This window comes from Zosterops lateralis (assembly GCF_965231275.1).
Source record: "Zosterops lateralis genome assembly, chromosome: 3".
In the NCBI taxonomy this organism is placed as follows: Eukaryota; Metazoa; Chordata; class Aves; order Passeriformes; family Zosteropidae; genus Zosterops; species Zosterops lateralis.
The window spans coordinates 20,993,185-21,019,783 of record NC_139764.1 but is presented as its reverse complement, the minus strand read 5'-3'; the positions used below and the strand labels follow the sequence as shown (position 1 = coordinate 21,019,783).

Below are 26,599 nucleotides of genomic sequence, written 5' to 3'. Positions count from 1 at the left end.
GTATAATGTCACTTGTAAAATAGTCCAGACTGACCAGGGGGAAAAACTAACAGAATGCTTTATCTGAACATAAAATAAACAAGTGACATAAAAAGCAGTAATTCTACCACTTGTACAACACCAGCACTTAAATTACAACCACCAGCTTGATGGCAGTGAAAGCCACTATTGCAGTGCAATTTTTTTTCTACGGCAGGAGAAACATATTTTACTAATACTGTTTTAATAACCATCACATGAACTTGTCTGTAATCAAAGGAGTAACAAAGAACTGCATTTCTCCCATCATTTGGAGAAATTCATATAGACACAGTCCAGAAACCACATATACCACTATTTCCATTTCAGTTTGGGAAGGAAAGCAAAAGTCACTTCTTTCACATTCATATTCCTAGTTCAGGAAACAGCAGCCTTGCAATGTATGAGATTCTTTCAAAATATATCAATTATTTTTAAGATAGGGACAACTGTTTTGAACTTAATTTAGGAAACTAAAAATATAGCATCCATATTTATTGCAACTGCATAAGTATTGCCATATAATGCTTATGCAATATTAACAGCTGTGCGCAAAATAAACTTTTATGTTGCAGATATCAGAAAAGTATTCATTTTGCTGTTCACTTTGTTCGCTTACAGTATTCATTTAAGCGTAAACTAGGTAACAATGGCAATTCTGAAACATTTCTGAAACATTTCTATCTATTGCACATTCAACCTTCAGCCTAGCCTAGCTCCTTTGGCTCAGTAAAACTAACAGGAGAGGAAATCCCTACCAACTTCTTTTTTGCTCATTACTTTTTTAAGATTTTCAAAATTAACTGCCCAAACCTTCAAACAATACATGAAAGCGCTTCAGCTACTTTTGTGCTCAACCAACATCACACCTTCACCTTTGTTCATTAGGAAAGTGGAATAAGCACCAGAGCTAATGTTTTTTTTTTTCTTTTTCCCAGAAAAAAAAGAGAGAGAGAGAGAGAGAGAGAGAGATCTAAGTGTTTGGAGTAAATAAGCATTGCTAGAGCCCACAGAGGACCTTTTATTTGAAGTGAGCTTTACTGACACACTAACGAAGGCCTGACAGACAAGTCAAGAGAAAATGGTATTTGAGCACAACCTCAATGTTTGCTCACCAGGCTGCTTGCCTGCCACAGGCTTCCCAAACACAGCCCCTGCAATGCCAAGTCAATCTTTTCTGGCTGTCCCTTAGCAAACAGATGTGAGCCTGGGAATTCCTCATACACTCAGATAAATCAAGAACCAGACCATTCAAAGCCCCAACCTCCGTGGCTTTAGGAGGAGATGTTGGAATTCTGTAGGAGCCTCTGATTTCACACTACTTAGACTAAAATACAGTTATTGCCAATCATATGCAAGTCACATAATTTCCAAACCAAGTTTGATACGCTTCGTTTCACCTGCTACTCTACAGGGAAAATCTTCAGACAAGTCTAAACTACGAAACACCTACTAAACATTCCCCTATGGATTTTTTTTATTCCATCTCCATTCCTTTTGTATTATGCCCAGGGGTAGTGAGGCGTGTCTTCTCAAAAACGGATCTGGAGTTTTCTACTGTGCACAGGCTCCCTGGAGCCACAGAGTTCTGACTGTACAGTACAAGACTTATGTTGTCAGTACAGATCCGCAATTGTACTTTCTTGATCAATGCTCGAATCAAGAAATCCTTTAGAAAAGCACAAGGCACACAAACATGGCATTACAGTTGTAATATAAACCCAGATAAATTGCTTCTCTGCATGAGGTCCATTTAACAAACCAGATTTTTAGGCAGAAGACGACCCAGTATTGACCAAAATGTCTAAGGTGAGGTACTTGAGTGTTTTTCAAGCTTAAGGGCACCTCTTGAGATTTACATTCAATAAATACAGCTGGACACTACTTAAAGATGGAATTGAAGAGCAAACATTGACTAGATTACTTTATACATCTTGTGATGTATGTAGAAATCCAGTTGGACAATATTGATTTTACCATTTTATCCAATTACTATACAGGCTACACATGCTCAGTTTCTAGGAGATTGATTGGAATAGGCTTTGGTTCTCTACTGGTTTTATGAACTCCAGTATCAGATTAATTCTCTTCACATAAGAATTAAGGAATCTAAAGAGCTGCTGAAATGTATTTATGAGTACAGTATCTTTCCAAACTGGGGATTTGAGGATCGGGACTCTGAAGCAGCAAGACTGATACCAGCCTGCAAAGGAAGCCAGGCTGTGAGAACTGAGAGAACACTAGTCAGTGTTGGTCATTAGAGACTACAACTGTGCAGTTGGGTTTTATTTTATATCCTGGCAAAGAGGAGTGCCTGAGGATACGCCAGCAGTGCCACAGCTGTACAAAGTTTTGTACACCAGCAAAGCACCTCCATATCAGACGTGGAGACATGGAAACAGCAGCTGTGGAAGACTCCTGGCAGCCCCAGGCAGCAGCAGCTGCACAGCCATTCCATGACTCCAAGGGAAGTTTGGGCCCTTTGCAATTCCCTCCCTTCCAGCTCCCTTAATTGTACCATGTACCTGTTCCAGGGCATGGGCACTGCTAATTTTAATGAACCTGAGAAATCTATTTACTACCAAGCCTTTATAGCAAGCTCAGATATTAAAACCTGAATATTCTTTTTATAATTTTAAATCTTACTTCACAGAACAGCCTTGTTTAGTCTACAGATTTAACAGTCACCAGCAGATATCATTTTAAAGAGTAATGCATGTAAAAGATACTGACCTTCCCAGCAAGAACTCGCAGCCCAGCTATTAAAAAAAAAGACCAGCCTCAGTAAGGTTGCTCCATTTGTCAGAAGATACTAATCTTTGCATAATGCCCTTTCCAAAACAATTTAAGTATAAATCTACCAGCAAAAAAATCTTTCCCAAAAAGTTTGCTTTAGAAACAAAGCCAAAAAAAAAAAAATCTAACCTTGAGGGAACCATCCCAATGAATTTTGCATGACTTGTTCTTCATATTTGTATGACACATCCATGTTTTTCCTCACAGTGAACAAAAAAAAGGTATCACATGGATCTGGTCACAGTACTCAAGGCACACAGAGTTATTGCCAGGCATTAGAAGAGACTGTAAGAGCAGCCAGTGTTCCTCCCACCTTTCCAATAACGCTGAGTGTGAGCTGCCAGGCAGGACCAACACTTAGCGCTCGGTGAGTGACCCTGAGCTCCTTGTTACTGGCACATTATAAACCAGGGGTGAGAGCAAACTGCTCACACGTATCAAGGGGAAGGGGGCTGGGAAGAAGGGGGAGAAAAGAACCTGGAATGCTTGGCCCAGGGTCAGAGGACAAAGAATTTCAGAGCTAGGCGGTAATTTTAACAGGGATGTGCCTATCAGGCAAACATGTGCTCGTGGTGCTCACCCACACACTTCCTCTTCAGAGATTAGTTTTAATCCCAATAAATTTTCTAAATTCAACTCCCCACATACTTGCACAAGCTTGTTTGCTGGCATAAGGATGGTGGCTATAGCAGGCAAGGATATCCAGATGGGGGAGATGCATTTCTTTCAGTGGCACTGATGATTTAGGTTCACTTAGGAGAGAGAACATGTGCATATAATGTGTATATTAGAGTAAAAACTGTAAAAGCAATAGGCATTACAGGACTAAAGGGAAACTTTTAAAAAATGCTTAAGAAAAAGCATGCAGTACACAGAATTTAACTAAAAGGCAGAAATGCAAATCACAGGGATTAAGCATGATGCACGATCTCTGCCTCTGAGTTTTCTGTACAAAAAGTTATTGCTGAACTAGTTTTGAATTCTCACAAAATAACAAAGCAGAAACAAAGGGCTGTGTTCAAAACACTTACAAACTGAAATTCCAGTACCCTACAAACAGGACTTTCTTTCATTAGAACAAGATGGAAAACAAGTCAGTGATTAGCATTCTAATTCAATACTAAAACATAGTTGGGTACAATTGGTAAAGGCACTGACGGGCATTTTCCCAGGTTCCTTGTTGAATGACTGCACTTCTTTCAGAAAAAACAAGTCAACAGTTCAACAACATCACTTTCTGCTAAGGGTTTCCTCACAAGTGCTGCATTACTGAGCTCCTTGCATGGCTACTGTAAACACTGAGCAGGAGCATCAATACTCTTCAGATTATCAGTCAGAGCATGACTGGGAACACTCAGGCTTCTTGTGCACAGAACACACTGCAAAGACTCCACAGCCATCAGTGGAGGTGAGTGACAGCAGATAAAGGTGTATTCCATCAAAATGGCAGTGGTGAAACCTTCAGAGGGAGGTAAGTCAAGGAAAACTCTGCTGTGCATTACTGGATTCTGCACAGTACTTCACAAAAGCCTCATGAATTCAAAAATAAAAGAACAGGTTCTGTTAAATTTTCTATGCTCACTCGTCCTTATATTTAAAAGTGGAAAGAAATATTTCCCTCAGGGAAGGGGGGCCCAGTTTATAATTTCTGAATTAAACCCATTACTATTAGCTAGAGAATGAAATTATTACTGACAGGTTCACTGAATTACCTCTTTACAGAGGTCACTGGAGCTTCCTAGAAACCTAAAACTGCCACTGTAAATTCAGCTAATAACAACTGAGTTTTTGAAGCCAACTAAATTAGAGGTAAACATAATAAAGAACCTGCTTTAATACCTTAATCTAGTCATGCACGTAGTACAATACATTTTCGTTTCTTCACTTTGAAGTTATAAACTGAGAAATACAAGAGTTTTGGCATGCACCACTATTACATCAACATTTTATATCCACAGATGTGGATGTAGAATTTCTATTGATTTTAAATATGCTCATTTCTCTTTGAACTACAACACAAATCAAGAATAATTTTTCTGGCAAGTACACAAACCATAGCTTGATTAGCACATTTAAAATAAGATTATACAGAGGCTTAAAATTGGATTTAGCAAAAGCTTTCACCACACAAAATTCTGTTATGAAATGAATCAATTTTGCAATATCAAGAATCTGAAAAAAAAGAAACCACATGCACAAAACCCTTACTTTCAATCTATGTTTATTACCACCATTTAGAAGTTTTGCTCGATTATTGACGAAGCACCTTAGACAGAAATTGTTCAATCTACCCCTTTATAGGTTACACTTAGTTCTGCTTAATCTTCCAAGACAGTTCATAAACTCTGTGCACTGTTTCATGTAAAGTACATAGAGAGTCCTCAAAGTCCAGCCTGTGCTTCCCCCTTCCAAGGAAGTGACCTCACCACCAGATTATAAAGTCCTGTTTCTCTTACTGGTGCTCTCTGTCGCTCTGGTCCTGTAAATTTTGCATTCCAAGAAGTACAAAGGATGCCCTTCATCCCAATCCAGTAAACAGCTGAGTAGTTAAGAGTCCACCACTTGGTGAGAAACCTCAGCTTGAAATCCTTCAGCATTTGGATTTCAGCATTAAATCCAAGTTTTCCTTTTCTCAGGGTTATCACACAGCTGCCCAGCAATTACATCCCAGCTTTGCAGGGCACATGGAGACCCTGGTGTGGTGCTGCAGTGACACTGGGACACTGGGGCGCTGGCAGGAACAGCACTGGGCACAGCTCTGCCCCCCGCACACCAGTTTGCTGCCTGCTGTGACCAGAGAGGGACTGGATGTCACATTTGCTTACACCAAGCTCTCCCCACCTCCCACAAGCCATGAGAGCCTTCGTCCCTGTCCCTTCTCAACTTCTGATCTACTTTGTCAGAGGTTTCTTCAAGAGCTCCCAGAAGTAATGCCATTCCATCCCAGCCAAACCCATTTTCAAATGCCTCTTTTTACACAGTGTAAAAATAAACACCTTGAATTCTGCTGGTTCATAAGGAATTGACAGGTAAAATGGGGCTATAACTGAATTACTGAGGAAGAAATGGAACACCCCATGAAATGGTCATGGTAAATCTTACACCAAATGAGGGTCACCTGTCACAACTGTGCCCTGTTTGTTAGTATAGAACAAGAATTTAACAGAGTTCTCACAAGCCTTAAATAGATTTAAAACATTCTCTGTTATGATTTATTTTACCAGTGGAACACTATTGTGCAAAGATCATAGAATCCCACTGACCCTGGTCATGAGTTCCATAGAACTATTAGCAAAATTCCACAGATGCCAGAGACCTTGAATCTGAAGCAGACTGATACTAATTTGTAATTAAGAGACTAACCTACCATAGAATGCAGGTTTCTTGGTCTAAATTCAGTTTACTATAAGTTCAGTTCCCTGTGTAATTTCTTTTTTCTGCTTACCATTGTATTTGTTTTAATTACCAATATATCTCATGCAACAACTAGACATACTCATAACAGATAATGATGCAAAAGGCTGGAAAAAGAGCTTGATTAATCAACTCTAAGATTGAATATCACCTTCTGCACAGGCCATATCTGATTCTGAACTAGGAAGGCAAACATGCTCTGCACTGTGTTAGTCTCTGTACCTTAGTGGTAGAGAGTAAGACCATATTATTCCACTTTCTCTTAGCAGTGGGTGCCTAAATTGAAAAAATGATCACACTCTCCAATGTCTAGGTTGGGCAAATTACCTCACTAAAATAAGAATTTCTTTGAATTGTTCCAATTCAGAATTGGCAGACGACTCTCAGTAAGAATAAGCCAAGAAAGGACAGGCATTTAAATACTGAAGTGTTTGTCATCCTGCTAAAGAAACTTAGAGGTATCAAATATTAATTTAAGTAGGTAATCAAAACGCTGAGAAATTTGCAAGGAAACTGAGGCATTGAATGCTTGGAGTGGTCTAAACTATCTCCAAAAATTACTTTATATTTTATTTCAGGAGTCTAGCTCCTCTTGCAGAGCAACTTCTGCTAGCCTTCAGACATTAGGTGATCTAAAATTCAACAAACTCTGTCAGGGGCTGTGCTGAATTATCCGCCATCTGGAAACTGTAAAAATCAAAATTATAGGAAGGGACATAAAAAAATACCATTAAAACACAACGGTGATGGTAAAGCTTGACAGCTTTCCAACAGAACTAACTGGAAACCTGCCTTTTCTGAAGACCCATACAACCTGAAGCAAGCTGAGTTAGAGTTAAGAGCCCTCAGGCACCAGATAAGGCTACCCAAAAGCAGTCTCTCCTACCTGTGGAGATTAAACTTTACTTCCTTCTACAATGAAATGTAGATTTTTATTTTTTGTTTTGTTTTAGCTTTTAAATTGGATAAAAAATATAAATCTAATTTCAAAACACTTAAGTTCTTTTGAAAAGTACAGTTCTCTATCCAGCCAACTCTACATGGTCTCTTTCTGAAAAACATAGCCCTGCTCAAAATTAGGTTAAAGGATTATTTGGAGTTGTCTTGCATAAACACAAGCCAAGTATCAGCTTAAGTTACTATAATGGTCTTTATATAGGCTCATCAGTCACACAGCAAATTCTGGCAGAAACAGACTTCAGTCTTTGGACACGTTTAGGTATTTGAACATGGTGCCAAAAATCTCCCAAAGATAACTGAAGCACACCAGGAAAACTGGTTTTAATATCCGAAGAGTTACTCAAGCTCAATTGAATTTATCAAGATAAAGAATACATTTTTCTTGCTATGCAGAGAACAGATGAATCTTTCTGCTCAATATTGAACAGCTGTTGAAAACAACAGATGCTGAAAACTCTCTAAGAGATTCTACAAAAAGTCTTTTATGGAGTACATTACTTTGCAACCTAAACACCAGAGTTCCTATAATGAAATCAATTTCTATGCCACGGTCTTAATTTCAGTTTACTTCACATATTCATTCAACCTACAGCCCCTGAGCTTTATATTCAAGAAGTTCTCACACCAGCAGTTGTCTTCCATGAAGAGCCTTGTTCCCTTAACAGTGCTAGTATTTCCTCAGTGAAATATTAGTTCCTGCAACCTGTAAGAAAGGAACTGAACAACAACACACTCTGGTCTGACAAAAAAAAAAAAAAAAAAAAAAAAAAAAAAAAAAAAAAAAAAAAAGCCTAAACAAGAACAAAAAGGACACATTTTCAAAACTGGGTGTTTTATTCTACACAGAACATTTCCTGATGATTCCGATTTCAACTCAAAAGTTGAAAATTGTAACATTTCACCAATTTACCAAAACACTTGTATTTTTTTCACCCAAGGTTTAAGCCAAATGTGTCTCAGCACTGGATCCCAAACTTTAATTTCCTTCTACTTCGGCTATTGTTATGCCAGCACTTCTAAATATTTACCCTTCCCAGATTCCTAAAATGGAAGAAGCCGGGGCTCTTTTGTAGTGCAGATGATTTGCACAGATCCCAAGCAGTGGAGAAATTCTCACGCTTTCATGGGAGGGAACTGGATTTAGAGGACACTTTGCCCCTGACAGGGTAAAGTAATCTTTAATAAATTTAAATTGAAGGGTCTTTCTAACACAGAGGGATTATGTGTGTCTTCCCTATGTACAGTGATAAACATTAAAGGTATTAGAAAACATTCCTTAGAGAACTGCAAATGTACATCTTTCATAAAGTGTGCATGTGATTAAACAGCATCTAAACCTGGAAATGTTTAGCACTAAGCTACTGAAAAATTACTTTTCTGTATATGTCACTTCAATTTATCTTCTGAAAAATTAAACTGTCATTAATAGATAAGGATTCAGTAAAAACTTAATCACAAATATGAAGGCAATACTAACAAAATGCAAACATAAACAACATGAAAAAGAAAACTGCATCTTTATGCCTACTGAATCTTTTGGGATCTCCATAGGAGCAACTTAGTCCTTCATATCAAAGAGGGAAGTCTGCTTGGTCTTTGCTGGCATCCCACATTCAGCAAAGTGACCTACAAGAGAAATGCCCCATATATTGTTTATTTATTAAATCAACCCCATAGTCTAAAAAGTCATGCTACAGTAAATCTAAAGGAGATGTAAACATGTAAGACACTATGGAGTCACCTGAGACAAAAACAGTTTTCCTATTTTTGTAAGCACACACTGAGTTATATCTTCCTACTTAACAGAAATCTGTTGCTAAGGATAGACAGAAGACTATTTAAAACTTGCTAAAGCCATCGATTGTGTCCTTTTAGCTGAAGATGTGTATAAAAGCATCAATATATGACAGTATTATTTATTTTGAAGTTGTCAAATTATGCATTCTAACTAAAGAAAATCCTTCCAGAAAATCTTTGTGAGCAAATGAGCCTCCTTTGTTATCAAAGTAAACATTCTTTGTGTGTCTATTCCATCTGATAAAGTTGGATTTTGCCCCGTTACAGATGCTGAAAACTTGCGGGATAAGAATCTAAATGAGATCATCATTCCCATATATTACAGAATTCCTTAAGAATCCATACAAGTGCATAGTAATCAACAGAGGAATACAAAGAAACTTAAATAGAAGTGGTTTTTGCACAGTGGGGAGCTACAGTTTCTCAGTACTGAACTCAGAACACATGGGCAAATCAAAAAGGAGGGAAGAAAACAGAAGCTGTCTCAATCTGCTTTTCAGTCTAAGACAGCAAAATAACCAAGTAATAATTTTTTTAAAAAACAGGACAAAAATACTTCAAAGGAATGGCTGTTAGTGCCAAACCCATTTCACACAATTCCACCAATCTATCAAAAGCAATCTCTCCTTATACTCCTGGTACTGCACCATTCCTCCACACTTTACATGGACCTTTGCTTCTTTCTCATCTCCTGCTTCTGTTTTTATCCTCTCTTGTCCTGAATATTCCTAATTACAAAGCCTTCTAAATCAGGGGAATCAGAAGCTTGGATGAACAATTTCTAGAAGCAGCAGCCTAGAGAGGGAAGGGGAAATCTGCCTCTGTCCTGCAGGCAATCTCCCTGTGTAGAATACCTGTCTGCATAAACACCACTCATCATTGCAAGAAGTTTAGAAGTGCAGGACAGTTTGAACAAATAACCAAGGAGCTGCTGTGGGCACAGGGGTTCCACAGACCCCATTAACCAGTTTCACCTTTTAATCTTTGCAGTGACCTGCACTGCACTTGCACCTCACACAACACTCAAGTGCCAGTCATCATAATCCTCATTTTCATGAGGCGTTCCTTGAGTTCTTCAATTTAGGGTAAGATTATTTCCAAGCTATTTAACCCTTAAGGGAAAGAGTTGGAAAACAAAATCCAAACAAAGTTTTGTTCATGAGACTAGGGAGAAACTGTAATATTCAAAGTCTTCATTATGAGAGATGGACACTCTCTGGACAAAATGACACTGTTTTTACAGACTGACTTCAAGAAAATACTTCAGAAAACCCTTTCTAAATGGTTCTAACTTAACTGGTAAGTTACAATACAGTTACATTTCATCAATTTCAGATTAAGCCAGGCAAGTAGTTTAAATTCTCCAAAGACCACTGAACAAACAATAGCTACTTATCATAGAAGCTCCTAACTTTAGAAAATACTCAAAACCAGTGCTGGAACTTTAAACCCTTAAAACAGAACTTTAGAAAATAAAAATGGATATTGACAAATTGTAGGCACTTGTTTTTCTTAACCTCTTTCTTGAATAGGTATAACATTTACTTTAGAACTTTAGAAGTCATAAGAAAAAAAATAAACAATTGGTTACCTCTCCTATTTAAAACTCATAGCTGAACAGGTAGGGTTTGATGCATCAAGTAACACAGGCTGCTGGCTTCAAAACCAGTAATTATGAGAAAATTTTAAGAAGCTGAAAAAAAAAAGCTAAGCTTTTCATAGACTCCCAACTGCAGTAAACAAAGGTTGAACACTACCAAGTATTGGACCAAAATTCCTAGTACTCTTTATTCTGTTTTTCCCATTTATCTGACTTGGAAGGTATGCTTTCCCCAAATCTGAATTAAAGAGGTAAGACATCTAGCTGAACTGGAAACTGTAATAGCATCAAAGTTACATAGTTATGCAGCAAATAAATACATTGTTAACACTGACTAGCAAGGTAAGAGCCCTACTTTCAGCTGGAAAACCAGTTTTAAAGAGCAGTCAAGGTGAATTTAGAGAGTAAGGAACAGTCTTAAAATGGGAAATGTTTAGAAGGAGAGTTAACAGTTCTGTATATATAATAAATAACATCCAGACAACAGGCCACAGATACAATCCCTTCCAAACAGTGTCTGCTATTCCCAGGAATCTTGCCCTCTCTAAAGCAGAATGTATGATGCCAACTCTGGAGAGCAAAGGCAAAAGGGAACAGGAAAGGAAAAGCCACCTGGAAAGAAGTAGCCCAGTTTTAGGTGAGATGATGGCACTCTGAAAGCTGCTGCATAAGGAGAAAAGCAATTTGAAACAGCTCTTTGTGTAATTCCTCAATAGAAGATTTTAATGATAATTAAAAATCAAGGAATCTGGAAAAAAAAATCCAATCTCAAGCTACATAAAAAAGAGAACATGCTCACAAGAAGAGATGCAAACACTTATTGCCCTTTCCTCCAATCATCAATGCAGACCATGACATTCTATGTCCTATAATCTAAATTTCCATTGATGCTCCTCACTAAAAGCAAGAAAGCTGTCACTTTCTGATTCAGGATTAGTTACCTTGAACACGAGTGAGCTGACAACTGTAACAGCACCTTCCCAATACAGCAGAATTAAAGTCATGAACTTCCTCGAGCCTGCACAAAGCAACCCCATCCCTCCTTACCCAGCCACGAGTGTGACTCTTGAGAAGCAGCTGACTGCACACAGACCCAAGTCTCTGCTGGAAACCAGGCTCATGTGTTACATTTGATGTACTTCAGGCGAGTGAAAAACTTCATTAGAGCATTCCAAACAGGTTTCCAGGAACAGCAGCACACGGAATTAGGGGCTAAAGGAAGAAGAGTTGTCAGTTGTAAGTGCACCAGAAAGAAAAACAGGAACACACTTCCTGGGGCTTTTTAAATTACACTTCAAGAGCTATTGTTACTAATAACTGCTCTGAGCTGTAAAAACTGCAACCTTGGAGGGCAAAAGTCAAAGAAACCCTACTGGTTTTCCCCGGATTACTCACAGAATTAATAAGATCATTTGGAAGGCAGCCTTGAGGTTATCAGAAATCTCCCGTCACATGCCCACAGCAAACTTTTCCAGCATTTCTGCTTACAACTCTTTAATGAACTGCAGCACTGAAGCAGAAATCCTCTTGCCTGCTAGCAGGTCGTGCTGGAATGCAATTTGGCTACCTAAGTGTTTTGTGTTTCCAACTGCAAAGTTATCAAAAAAACCCAAAAACCAAATAGATAAGTCTTCAGCAGTTTTCCACTACGTGATTCTGAAATAGCTTTTTAAAGTGTATTTACTACTGAAAAAATGAATGTCAAAACTTATGTATCAATATTATTACTGACAATATAGGCAAATTCTCTTAATATGTTCTTCAGTACATAATCAAAGAGAACATTGCCTTGAAGTGCTATAGAAAGTGCTCCTTCTTCAAATATTCTTTAAAGCAATAGCACTGGAACAGGCTGCTGAGGGAGGTCATGGACTCTCCCTCTCTGGAGACATTCAAACCTGCTCCAGGTGACCCTGCTGTGGCAGGGGGTTGGACTGGGTGATCTCCAGAGATCCCTCCCATCCCTAACAATTCTGTGATTCTGTAATAAGTCTCAGGCAGGTAGAAACAATCTGAACAATGAGAGTTTGTAGTTGAATTGAGCTGTTCTGGCACACAGAAAACCCTAAATATCAATGGAGCTTTGGTATGAAATGGAGACATGTCTTTACCACACCATGTTTAGGTACTGTGAGGATTTTGGCCCAAGCCACTATTTGTGCACAAGTACCTACATTCTGAGCACCTGGTTCAATGAAGTTCCCCACAAAACAGACACCAAGGTGGACATCAAAAGCACGGCTTGCCAGCCAGGAGCTCAGACCTTCACTGTGAATTTGTGATGGGAGGTCAGCAGGAGAAGAACCCAAACTGGTATGGCCACTACAGGACAGCTTTTCAATATGGCCACAAGAATAAGCAGAAACAGGTAGAGATCAGACAAAAATGACAATACTAATGGCAAAGCAGGATTTCAACTTGTCCTTAATGTGATGGGCCTGGTAAAACACCTGGCAATGCTGGAAGTGTGCATCTGGAAGTGTAACACACCTGAAAATCCTTTCTTTTGGCCTTTTGGACAAACTTTCTGAGAAGAAAATGAAAGGACTTGAAGAGGGTGAATCTGCCTGAGAGCCAGAGTAACATTGAAGAGCAGAGACTGAATGCATGTCATCATCAGGCTGGAACCCAAGGGAATAATAAAACCCTTCCTAAAGTCAAAAAAGAGGCCAAAATCCCCAAAGCAGCCAGTCACAGGCAAGAGGCTGAGCTAACTTTTTTATCAATTTGAGAGAAACCAGTATTTGTGGAAGGATTTTGCTGGTTCAATCAGTACACTCATTGGAGACTTAAGATAATCAGGCATTGACTGTCACAGCTTAAACCAATGATTTGCAATATTTGACTTTCCCTTCTACATCCCAGGCAATTCAAAATGGATTCCCAGCAGGCAGAGAAATTAAGGGTCTTTAGCCAGTCAGATCTGTTTTATTTGAAAAGTTATAAGCAGCACAAATTCAACACATCACAAGGGAGAGGGAACACAGACATCCATCTAAATACATTGCTTTTAGTTTCCAGAACAGAAAGTTAAATCAGAATATGGAGTGAATATGTGTGTCTCAGCTGCTGTACATGGAAGTTCACTGTCCTAAGACGGGTTAACATGGAGAACTTATTGACAACTTGAACATGCAAACCTCTGCATGGTTTTTTTGCAAATTGGAAACAACCCTAATGCACTGAGATATTTGAAGTCATAAATCCTATTGCATGACATGCAATTTTAAGAAATCCCACGAGACTGCTGTTGTCTGCTATCTGGGCACTGCTGATTCACTGTTTGCATCCTCGTGCTGCAAAGATTGCTGTCACATGCAACATTCTGCACATGAGTTCTGCATCTTGCTTGTGCTGGCAGGAACTTTTGCCCACTCTTGACAAAAGAAGCTTAAGATGAGGCTTAGAAATTCCTTGGTCAGGGCAGATTCTCCCTTCTCCTCAGAGAACTCATGTCAGGGCACAGGGAGGAAGGAAGAGAAGACAAGAGAAACAAAACCTACTGAAAAACTCAGATCAGAGAAGCACGGGCACATAAAAAATTGATAAATCAAGTCACCAGCTATCCACACATTTTGCCCCAAAAAAGATGTTATCCCTTGCTTTCCCTGTACTGCTACACCACAGGCTTGGAGAGCTGCATGTCCTGCCTTGGACTCACTGATTTCCATCCAATCCCAACAGCAGCTCTTGGCCTCACTTTTTTTTGTACCTTGTTCTCTCCATCAGCAGTGACATGAACCAAATTTGCCATTTGAACAGGTGGGTTACAGCACCTTGCCTGTCTTGGGCCTTCAACTTTGGCAAGTGCTCAGTACAAATATTCTTCTGTCTGGATGATGCTTTTTAAGTTGAAGCAGGACAGCAGCAGCTGCAACACCCAACACATGGGACAGACTTGCACTGGCTGGTGACATCCATGGCAGTGAGGATGCAGCAAACAAGTTAATGGCTGTAAATCACAGAGATTATGGAAGAAAACCACTGGCTCAGAGAAGTCAGTTACAATGATAAGATGTGAGGATAATTTCTATTATATAAAAATAACAGCCACATCAATTTCTTCATCTGTCAATCTTGAAAAAAGAGAGAAAGTTCTACACTACGAAAAACAGGTGTCTGATTTGGAACTACTGGTATCTATAGACATTCATTAGCTTTCTGCCGCTTTTTTTGGTGGATTTTTTTTTGAGCCAAGTTTTGCCAACAGGCAAAGTTTCATCCTGCCATTACACAGGGAGTCCAATGACTATTAGCCCAACATCTGTACAACTCCCTAAAATTTGCCCTGCAAACCTCTCTGTCAAAATAGTTAACAGTGACTTTTTTTTCCCCTTTCACACTCCTTCACCAGTGACCCCTCTTTTGGTTTGTCTGATACAATTAAAATCTAATTTCTCCATTTTCTAGATGATGACTTCTTGTCCGAACTGTGTTAGCTTGGGACTTTCAGACCAAGATGCAATTTTTACAACAAGATTATTAGAATCATCATCACAATCATTCTCTCCACAACGTAACTGGTATGGATTTATTATTTCATCTATGGTATCTTCAAGCACAAACTTTCAAGTCTGAAACAATGCAGTGAAAGTGGACAACAGCTACACTCCATATTTAAGTTTAGACATTACCAACAAAACAATTATCAACAAGTGTCTATTTAAATATTTATAAAGCTATTAAAAACAAAGAAAATTTTAAACGCCTTAACCTGAAAACAAGGGTTGAGAACTCACAGATACTCAAATGCTAACTATATGCATGTGAAATGGTTCAGCAATAACTATAAAGGTTAGACACCAGGAGTAGGAGAGGAAGATCTCTAGCATGCTAGTTGACACTCAGCTTCAGGCAGGATCCACTAAAAACAGAAGTTATCAGACAACTTTTTGACTGCTCATGCAAATTGAACAAATGACTTGATTTCAGAAGTGAGAGTAAGAAGCTTTACTCAGTGGAAACCTCAGGAGTGATGGGAAGGGAGCAGACTTGCCTTCAAAAATGATCTGGTATTATTTCAGCATCCCTCAGAGATTATCACTGAGGCAGAAGGTTCCCAAGGCTGTTCCAGTCAAGGCCTCTATGATGCTGTTTGTGCTGGATGTGTGGAAAGCCACATGAATTAGCTGTCCAAGGAAATGTAATTCCTCGGCTGAAGCATCTCGCTGATCTTGCCCACTACATGAATATAAAGTACCTTACTCAAAACCCAAAATGTAATCAAATCTGTGTAATTGAAACAATCAAAAGGTAAATACTTGTGTGCAACTGATGGCAGATTTCTAATACTCTTAATACCTGATTAACATCAGGAATATGATCTTGTGCTTATCTATTCTTTATTTAAGATGGAAAATCAACTAGTACAAAGTATTTGTGCTCATTTAGGGAAATCACATCTCTACAAAGGAGAGAAAGATAAGAACAAAGTTTCTCATTATCAGAATACCATGCCACTTCACATTTTCTACATAGTTTTTCTAAGAAATCAATTTTTTCTTAGAGTGAAAAAGCAGTTGCACCTGGATTGAAAATAAACAGTCTGAACCAATCAGCCTCACCAGAGAATCTCAGTGTAAATTTTTAAGTGGAGCTCTACTTGGAATTTCAACAAGGTAATTAGATACAGACCACTTCAAAGTGGGACATGTCTATACTGATCACTCAAACACACAGTATTGCAGAAAGGGAGCCAGTAATTCCAACAACATTTGAATAAAACATGGATTAAAAAAAAAAAATCTGTACAGGAAATATAAGAGCAGACAGAGAATATCTGAGCAGGTCTGCTTTTCATTTTTTTCTAACTAACATTTTCATTTTTTTCTAGCTAACATTATTTAGGCCCGTATCAAAAGATTCTTTGGAAGCACCAGAACTTAGCTGTTGGCTCCAAATACCTTAACATAATTAGAGTGCTTTTAAACTTTAGTCATGCCATGCTTCCTCACCCCTCTGTGCACACTGCTGGGGACTGAAGATCCAGTTTGTCTTCCCTCTTGCTGACCTAAGGCAGCATCAACCTCTGCTTGTCCTGCTGGAACTCACAAGTGTGAAGTGAAGGATTCCAAGTCACAACTCCTCTTCACAAAATCTAAATTGTCAGTGTATTGAACTGTCTGGTGCAGAAGTGGGACTTACACCATTCTTTCCCCTCTGTCTGCAAGCACAAGTAAAACAAGTGTTTAATCACAGTATTTGAGAAAAGATTTGGCTGCTGGACTCCAAGTTAGCTGATGTTACAAAACAATAGCTAACACAAGTAGTAGGGCAACTATCCACTGTTTTAGAAAAAAAAAAGACTTCTATGTGCTACACAATATCTGGATTTTTTTAGAAGGAAAAGTGAAAACTCACTTGTCCTTATCTTAATATAGAATTTCTACTTCTCAGTTTACTGTAGTTTTGGGTTCTTTTAATAACTAAACCCACATTGCATATGTATCCCAATGCCCAAACATATATTTGCATCAAAAATACGTTTTATAGACTGAGCTGCACAGACTCAGTGAACTGAAACTCTGCCTGTGGTGACATCAGCCAGTTGCAAACAGAGTCCAGGTACACTGTCAGAACAGGGAATAGAGGCCAAAAGCCCTGGCTCCCTCTCTGGAGACAGAAAACAGTACTTCACTTCTAGGGAGGAATACACAAAGAAAAATAAAGTACCTGCATTTTATAACACAAATTTATTTGGATAGATGACCAAACAGGTCACAGCTTCAAATTACCACTATGAGATTCAGAGTGGCTTTCTGGAGCTGTTTGTTTGTTTTTAAAATATAAACATACACACTCTTACAGTCATATTTTGCTCAATGAGCTTTATAAAAAAGTCTGCCACATCCTGCAGCTTTGCAAACTGAGACCATATGTGAGCATTATACACACCACAATAAAAAAGCAAGCTGCCTGTTCAGCTGAACATCTCTTCCTGCACATGGACACAGATGGAAGCAGCTGTCGCCACTGAGTAACTCACAGAGCTAAAATGCATCTGAGAAACTGCTCCATTCCCCAGGCAGGACCTGCTCTTTATGGGCTGCAGCAGAGCTGGATGGGATAGAAAGTAGATGTAAGTCGTGAGGTGGTTTGTCATTCCTCCTCATCTCCTGAAATGAGCTCTGCACAGACACTCATCCAGCTCTGAGAAATGAAAAGACAAATACAAACACCACTTCCTCCTGTAATTGCTAAGCTAAGCAGGAACACAAAGTGCACACTTTTATTTTACACCACAAACAAGAATTAGGCTTTTTGTACCAAACCATTAAAACGTGCAATTTGCCCAACAGGTCATTGTAGAAAGATGAAAAAAAAGTAGTATCTGCAACACTGGCTTACACTGGAAAAACAAGGAGGTAGAAGGATGAGGTAATAGAAAGAGGGAAAGCAGTTTATCACCCCACTCACTCTCCTCTCAGAGAAGACTCTGAGCACTGGGGAATAGCAGGGGACTGTGCTCCTACTCGTGACCTTTCTTTGAAAAAGTGCAGTGCAAAGTCTCAAAAAGTAAAAAGTCAGGGAGGAGGCAGAAATCCAGCATTCCAGCACTCCCACTCCCAGCTTAAAACTTCAAGGCAGACCAACTGCTATTTCACAGTCTGCTGATTTGCTCTACTTTCCGTGAACCAAGAATGCTTAAGAAATTCTAATTCAATCTCTGCTTAATGTCCCAGGTTAATCACATTAAAATTTTGCTTCTGGAATCTTTAATATCATCAGTGGCATTAGTGGGCCATTGAAAGTGAACATTCAATAAGAAAAAGAAAACTAAGAATCGCCTTGCTGGAGGAAAGTGAGCCAGAAGTCTCTTTTCTTGAGGATTTTAGAGACACTTTCACTTGCATGCTTTTAGACAAGCGTGCACCTTTAGGAGGGGAAATCACATATAAATCAATACAGAAATAACACCATTCTCTCCAACACTTACCAGGTTAGGAGAAACCACTAGCAATGATACTGAAGCATATGTGTTTATGGATTAGAAAAAGCATTCCTGCTTTCTGCAACTCATGAAACCATTTCTCTCGTAGAAAGCAGCTTTAATACTACACACTGCAGTCTATACAACTGTAGGTATTTACATTTCTGTGATTGAAATATAGGAATGATTGTGCTCAACCAATTAATAAAGTAAGAACTTTTAAAGTCTCAAAACCAACAAAATATCTGATTCTTCAGATTAAAGTATGATTAGCACAAAATGGTCAGCTCTATAGGGAATGCTTTGCCTAGGAGCTATTTGAGCTGTAAGATCATAACTATGATTTATTATTTTTTTTTACTGTTTGAATAACGTTTCACTTTTAGAGTCTATGACATATTTAAGGTAGGTGTCAGACATGGCAGAGGCCCTATCTCTGCATCATCAATTCTGCACCATGTAGCCAAATTCTCTGTTCTCCAAACAAATTATGCCTCTTATAAATAAAGAACTGCAATTTTTGCATTTCTACAAAGCAAATAAATTTGTAGAAGTAGTTAATGCTGGATGCTACCTTCCCTGTCACAGAACTAGTCTGCAATTAAATTACTAAAACTGTCAAGGCTTACATGAACACACTAATCTTAGGTATTATTATATAGGTGCAGTTCTGCTTGGACATGTAGAAAGTAACTATTTCCAGCCACTGGCCCTTTAGAGATGCTGAGTGGGTGATGTGAACATGGGAACAGGAAAGCACACACATGCACGTTTTATTTGCAACTTCCACTCCCAGTTCTGTCATCTAAAAACTTTATAGTTTTTCTATTTCTATAGAGAAACTACGTCAGTATCTTCACCCAGGAAAAGCACTTCTTTCATCAAATGAAAAAAGGTTAATTCCAAATTTCCAGTAACTATTCCTGTAGCCACCTTCATTACTTATCCAAGCAATGAGGCCAAGCCAAAGGAAAAAACCCCAACAAGTCAACAATTCCATGAATCACACAGACTGTTTTGCTTCTACTGACAGGATCGATGTTTAAGTGAAGCATTGATGTCATTTTGGTGGCACACCCTCCCCTCCCCTCCCCTGCTGCAAGACCTCACCCTCCACAGCCTGTGCCCAGCTTCCATCCCACCCAAGCACATCCATCAGGTCTGCACTTCTGCAGCAGGTCTGCACTTATGTTTGCACTATATTATAAATCATTTAATTGTTCTACCTGCTTTTTAAGTCACATCAGATATAACAGTAATTACAAGCAGAACAATGAAAATAACAAAAATATTCAGTAAAAAGAATCCCCAGTTACTTAACTGCCTTTTAAACCCCATACATTCAACTTTGCTGTTTCCAGTTCTTTTGAGATAATAATGGCTCATTTGACCAGTTCTTATTTAAAAGTCAATTACTGTACTTGTATAATTTGCCTTTGATGCAACTGCCACCCAAGACCTCTTCATCACTGCTCTTGATTGATTACTCAGGTTCTTCTCTCAAAGTAAAGTTCTTGTCAGTGCTGCAGCACCTTTCCCCAAATCTCTGCTTCTCTTCTTCTCCATCAGCATCAACAAACCAATTCCCAATCACAAAATTTCCATCTACCCTCCATCCTAATTCTCCCTAGTAAAACAACATTCTTGTCATTCTGACTTTCCCAGGTTGGAGGGGAATAAAAGCCCATCCGTACCAAAGGACGCTGAACTTACAGAACTTATTTCCCTTGCAAACGAGTGTGCTGTACTTACTAAAAGTTATAGGGAAAACAACCACACAGAGAAGTTCATCAGAACTGGGAAACTCTGTCCTCATAGTCTCAAAGCCTCAAGAGCCTCATACTTCCTGAGCTTGCAATTTATATTCCCATCTCACCTTGTTTCCCCCTCAGCTGCCTGCATCTCCTGGGTTTGCACACAGCACCGTCATCTTCTTCCTCACACTTCGTGTGCTTTGAGCAAGATTCAGCTGCATGAAGCCACCAGGCATTTGGCCCATGGAAATAACAAAGCAGGAGAGAGAGCAAAGCCTTATTACAGACAGATGTTGCTGCTCTTACTGCAGCTCCATGCTCAGGAGTCTCATTAGAAAGAATATTGCTCCCAGTTGCAGCCTAACAGTGGAGAGAAATACAACAGAAGCAAAGCAAGTTGTCTGCTCCTGACAAGGGAACATTCAATAAAAATCTAAATTTGGCACCTTAATGTCTTTGAAATCAATCAGCCTTTAAAATTCCCTGCCACATGATGCTAACCATGGAATACAGCAAAGTTTAGTGCACTGCAAATTTTTATGGTTGTCAGGAACTTTTAGCTGCTCATACTATTAATGCCAACAGAAGGACTATTAGAAGAGAGGTAAATATCTGCTGTTTAAGATGTTAAGCTTTTCATGCCTCTGGCTCCAATAACTTCACACTCTCTGAGACACTAAGATTTCACAGTCTTCCTCAACTCGCCTTTTCTCCAGCTTAATAATGGTACATTCTCTTCCTGCTTATTCTGTTCCTCTGCACTTGCAAAAAGCATCTTTGCTCCTATACATACCCAGCACTCTGACAGGCCTTGTAAAAAAAAAACTTTGTCTTCTTTCTGCCTTCTCACAGCTATTCAGTCTCTGCCATCTCCACCTCATCCCTCCTCAAACTACCTCAGTATTTTAAAAAAAAGTAATGAATAAATGGCACAGCAAAACGGCACTGAACAGCTCTCCCCTTTCTAACAAGGTTTTTAATGCCTGAGGCTGGGTGAGATGCTTCTCTTCATGTTAGTACTAGCATCAAGTTAGTGTTTCTTTCAGTACCAAGATTATGGTGCTACCAAACAGTAATAAATCTCAACTAAATATTCTCAAGAAATTAAGTTCTAAAATTAGACTTGAAAGTAGTATTTTTAAAGAACCTCTAATGACTATTAGAATGGGGGAAGATATATAAAAAAGGGAACACTGACTGAAGTGGTTTCAAAGAACAATGTAATTATAGATGAGCTTCTAGCATTTTATGATCACAAAAAGAAGTTATCTATCTTAAACTGAATTATGACAAATTGTTCCTTCTCAGGTGTGGAACAACACAAAACTGGTACTACCAAAATCTTCAGCTGAGGCAAAGTATCTTCAGCAAAAATTTTTATCTCTATTATGATCTTGTGGTCAGATGACTATTACACAGCCTAGCAAAAACAACTTCAATGTGAATATATTTCTAACATGTAGCTAAAGGGAGCAAAGTAAATATTCACTGTATTTGTTCCTTTATTTCCATTTGTAGAACATGAAGGTGTAAGTACACAATGTTCTCCACAAGCTTTAGGAGATGGGACAATTCAGCTAGAACATCCCAACAGTGAAACCACAAAAGAAATATCCTGGAGACAGAATATGGGAGAAGAGGAAAGGCAATCTGCATTTCAGACCTGTCTCAAAAGGGCAGCAACTTTTCATTATTTGACATTTGTAAAAATCTTTGATTCAGGAGTTCAAATAAAACCTTCATGATATGGAAAATCTGTACGTAAGAACACTATTCCTAAAAGGTGAATATATTAAGTGGAGTATGAACATACCAACTGGAAAACCGAGATGAAACTCTCAAATCACTGTTTCTTGCTTAAGACTGACATATTTTTGTAAGAACACTTGGTTTTAGTCAACTACAGATAAATCACAAAGGTTATAACTATGCAAAAGAACCCATCAAAATTCAAACATGTTCAGATAAACTGTTCTGTAATTCCATCTGAGAAGTTCTGGAGTTTTTTGCTAGAAGTGCTAGTTTTCCCTAGCTCAAATAGCTACCAATTTCTAATATTCAAAATTAAGTCATCTGGTCTTTTTCTAATTGCCACTTAGACCCAAATCAACCACAAGGACACAAAAAATGAAACAGAGACACCAAAACCTAAGACTATTCTGGTAAACAGTACTTTTGGTACCCAAGCCAAGCAGCAACCACAAGAATGCAGTCTGGCCATGATGAAGCTCTTGATATCCAGTCCCTGCCTCCCTGACTGACCCCTGATCACCCAGAACATTTCAGCAATTTCTGCAGGTTTGCCCCGAGACATTATTGTGACTACAGTGTGATACAGGATAAGCAATCTTCATCTTACAGCACTTTAACAATCTCCAGCTTCTCCCACAACTCTAAAGCCATAGATTATTTAATTTGTCCAAGATGACATGCTAGTTTTTACCAGATTTCACTGCCATCATCTTTCAAGACCAACCTAAATATTTTCCAAAAAAAGTACTTTTTAATTAGATCTGGTAAGCAATATATAAGTTCTTTCCCTTAAAAATAGGATCTCATTTTGTGCAAGTTTAAGATACCAAAAGCCCACCTAAAAATGCACATCATTTCTTGAGCAAAGTTAATTCTTTGTTAATGCAAGTATTAAAGCTCAAAATCATTTCTTTCCAAATAACTGAAACATCTCTATAACAAACCAGTGAACTGTAGTTCAGCATGAACATTGTCACTGTCTGCTTTTAGGAGATAATTTCATTTCACCAGCGCAAATTTTACTGTAACTACCTTCCAATACTTCTCCCCTCTCAAAGTTTTCCTGTTTTGTAACACTCTGGAAACCCAACATCTCGCTTTGAAACAGCTTTGAAACCCTGGCTTGTGGCCAACTTGCAACTGATACTACAGCTTAAATACCTTCCTAGCAAAGTTGCACAAACTTCAAAACACTCTGGGATCAGTCATTAAAGTGTTTTTGTTTCAGTTACAACACTAATGAAAACCAAATGTCTACATTTATTTTAGCCAGCTTAATGGTCTGGGGACTTTGCTTAAAAGAAAGCACTGAATCAACCCTCATTTACTTGACTGAACAGATTAGCAAAACAACATGGTACAGAGATAGGGATAATATTTTTAAAAGGTTTAATAAGAGTCTTTCAGCCACAGATTCAATTAAGGAGGCCCAATTAATCGCCTCAATTTTCTTCTTCTCTAAAGTCTTCAATTACAGCACGCTCCAAACTATGCACTTTTAGCTGCAACTTTACAAGGCTCAATTTGCAAATAGATTTAAGACCCAAAACTAATGTTGTGCTACAGGATAGGCTATTGCAAATGAAATAAAGTACAAAATACCAGATCCTGCCTGAAGTTTGAGCTTTCCCAAGGTGCCTGCTCGTGAAAGATATCAGTGTGCTATGAAAGCGTATCTCCCAGCTACACACACACCACGTTCACTGGACATGGGAATATTCAGGGTGGGAATTGCAGTGTGCTAAACGAAATGCTCCATACAAAGCTGTCTTTCAGCTGAGAGTCATGACATCCTGCTGCTGCTTTAATCCATACCTTCTACAATAAAGCCAGCAAATTCTATGCTGGTTTTGTATAGCCTTAGCAATTCAAAATAAATCGATGTTTCAGCAACATTTTATGCCTAAATTCATTTTTGAACGCTTTGCAGGTACTTCTCCACAGCAAAGAACGTGGAAGGTCTACTGAAACAAAACCAGCACAAGCTGGCACAAATATCTACATTTCAGCAACAACACTGTTGACCATCATTTGCATCTCAAGATATTTGGAGCATGCACCACCTGTTTCCAACTAGCTCTCACACTGTTCAACTGCACGATTAATGACAGCTGCTAAAAAGTCTAAAATATCAGGGAAAGCAAATAAAAGTTTAACAGTAGCTGTGCAGAATTGAAGCAAGCCACGGTCTTTTGCTAAATATGAGTCACTCTAACACACACAATACTCCAGTAATGCGTATTTGCGCTTCACAGACCCCCCTCACCACCATTATAACTCAAAAGTTACAGTTTCTGTCTGCAGGAAAGCCAAAGTCTCTGTGCAACAACTGTTTCCAGGCCAGGAGGATGAGCAGGCTGCCCCTGCACTCCCAGAGTTTTACAGACCTAAGGAGCCCTTAGCAAAGACTTCCCAGTACGTCCCTAACAGGCACATCCATCCTATTTAGCCAGGAACAGAAAACAGAGAGAAAAGCCTGCTCAGGAAGTGACACCAAGTGCACAAATGCCAATCCAAAAAGAAATTTTAAAGGAATGAATCTCAAATCATCAATTTTTTTATTCCCCAAAATGTGTAAAAACTGATACATAACAAGAAAATTAAGGTTATAGATAACTGATGAACCAGTAAATAGACTTTATAACACCCAGTTTAAGTGCATAACCACTATATTTGGAAGTGTATTTTACTTATGAGCAGTGGCATTCTTGCTCTGCTTTCAAAAGTATGCAGAACTCTCCCTGTGTAAAAATCTTTCTTCCTAGCACAGCAGGACATTGAAAAGAGTGAATGTTTATATGCTTAATTCAGAGTTTCACAAAAAAATCACATGCTTACAGTAATTCATTTGATTTCTCTATTTAGGAGATTTTTTTTTCCCAGAAATTAGAATACGGCTTTTCTGTTAATCCTAAAAGAAGAAAGGACTAACACAGGAAGAAATGGATATTTAAAATTAATACACTTATGTTTCACAAAAGAAACCACTGCAACATAGAAATCTTCCAATGCCTTGGGTCTCTGACCTGGTCATGACTTTATAGATGGTGGACATCACCACAAGAGCACCACAAGCAAAGAACCCTTTCTCAAAGTTTCAGCTAAATAATCACTAAGAAGCAACAAGAAACAAAATCAAATAGTTCACCTATTGAAATGAGAATGAAAAAATACCTGAGAATAATTTCCTATTCTTTTATTTTGTAAATCCACATACCTGCTCTTTACTACTTTGAGAAAGAATCAAGGCGTTCTGTTTATACAGTTATTTCTCTTATGTGGATAAGAAAAGTATGAATTCAACCACACCCTTCAAGAACCTTCAAAAATACCATTTCTCAGTGTGAATTTTCTCAGACCCTGGCAGCCTTACAGAGCAGTCACAGCCCCAGCCAGCAAAGAGGTCCTCTCATGACATTTCAAACAGATACAACGACGCCTTCATTTATTAAACTGACCATACCTGCCTATCATGATTTCTCTCAGGCATTCAGCACACAAGATTAATAAAGAGCATGTGGATCAAACAAGCAACACCCCCTGAGATCAAGAATAACAAATTCCCGCAAGAACACAGTTGGAGGTAAGTTCCTGCTATCAAGGACTGTTTGCACAAAGCAGCACAGAAGTGCAAATCAGGAACTCTCAGGAGACTCCAATATCCCATCTGCATACAAAGGGAACTTTCAAGTTTTAAAACCTAACCTATGGTTTGGGACAAACTTCTCAAATATGATTCTTTCAAGCAGTTATACACATTAATTCCTCTTTCAAAGGAAAACAATTACACCAAAAGCAGATAACAGAGAAACAGTAATACTGAAGAATTAAGTCCTGTAAATTCAGAATATTAAGATTAATTTTTATGTCTCATAGAACAAGCTTCAGTTCTTGAACATGACAGGGGATCTTTTATGTGAAAACACCTTGAGGAAAAACAGATAAACATTAAATATTTTCCAGCAAAACAGAACTTTACACTTGTCATATATTGAGCATTATCACTTTAAAGCCTCATCTAATTTATTTCAAAACATATGCCATGACCTGTCCCTGTTCAAAGGAAGAAAGCAGTCTGGAAGCAAGGAGAGTTTAAGAACAAGGTGGCTACTCAGCTTCCTTCACACTGACACATTCATAGGAGCAGTCACTCCTTTTGGAATAAGAGAACAAAATTCTGAGGGTTTTTGTTTTGTTTTGTTTTGTTTTTTTTTTTATCCCAATATTCTGCATCTGGGGCATTTTCTCCCTGTGTATTAAGGGTTAACCCAAAAGCATTTACCAGAGACTACTCTGTGAATATTAGGATCTTGATGGTTGGTAGTGTCAGCTTTGGGAATTGGTTGTTGGGTCTGGCCAAGAGGGTTGATGGAAAACAAGGTAATCAGAGGCAAACAGCACTTTGGGCTTTCTTCCCTGTCACCACAGCCAAGTGGCCTTGCTGTGTGCAGCACAATCCCCAGGTATGAGAAATCAGCATATGGGATGATTGAAAAAAACCAACAAACCAACAAATCAACACACTAAACAAAAACATGGTGGTTTTTTACCTAGAATTCTACTAGGAAATTTGGCTTG

At 38.6% G+C, this 26,599-nt stretch overlaps 1 protein-coding gene across 4 annotated transcripts in view; it reads right to left on the bottom strand.

Moving 5' to 3' along the window:
- DISP1 (dispatched RND transporter family member 1) overlaps positions 1-26,599 on the bottom strand; it is an 85,805-nt gene that overhangs the window by 45,219 nt on the left and 13,987 nt on the right. Inside the window, exons 1-2 of one of the 4 annotated variants that reach the window (XM_083856362.1) lie at positions 11,527-11,631; positions 8,717-8,814 (exon numbers count right to left, since the gene is read on the bottom strand). The exons of 1 other annotated variant lie outside the window; for it this stretch is intronic. Coding sequence is in view for 2 of the 3 variants with exons in the window: in XM_083856360.1 (XP_083712486.1) it covers positions 11,633-11,706 (74 nt within the window). In the remaining variant the exon portion in view is untranslated. 2 more of the 4 variants (XM_083856361.1, XM_083856360.1) reach the window with 2 other exon arrangements.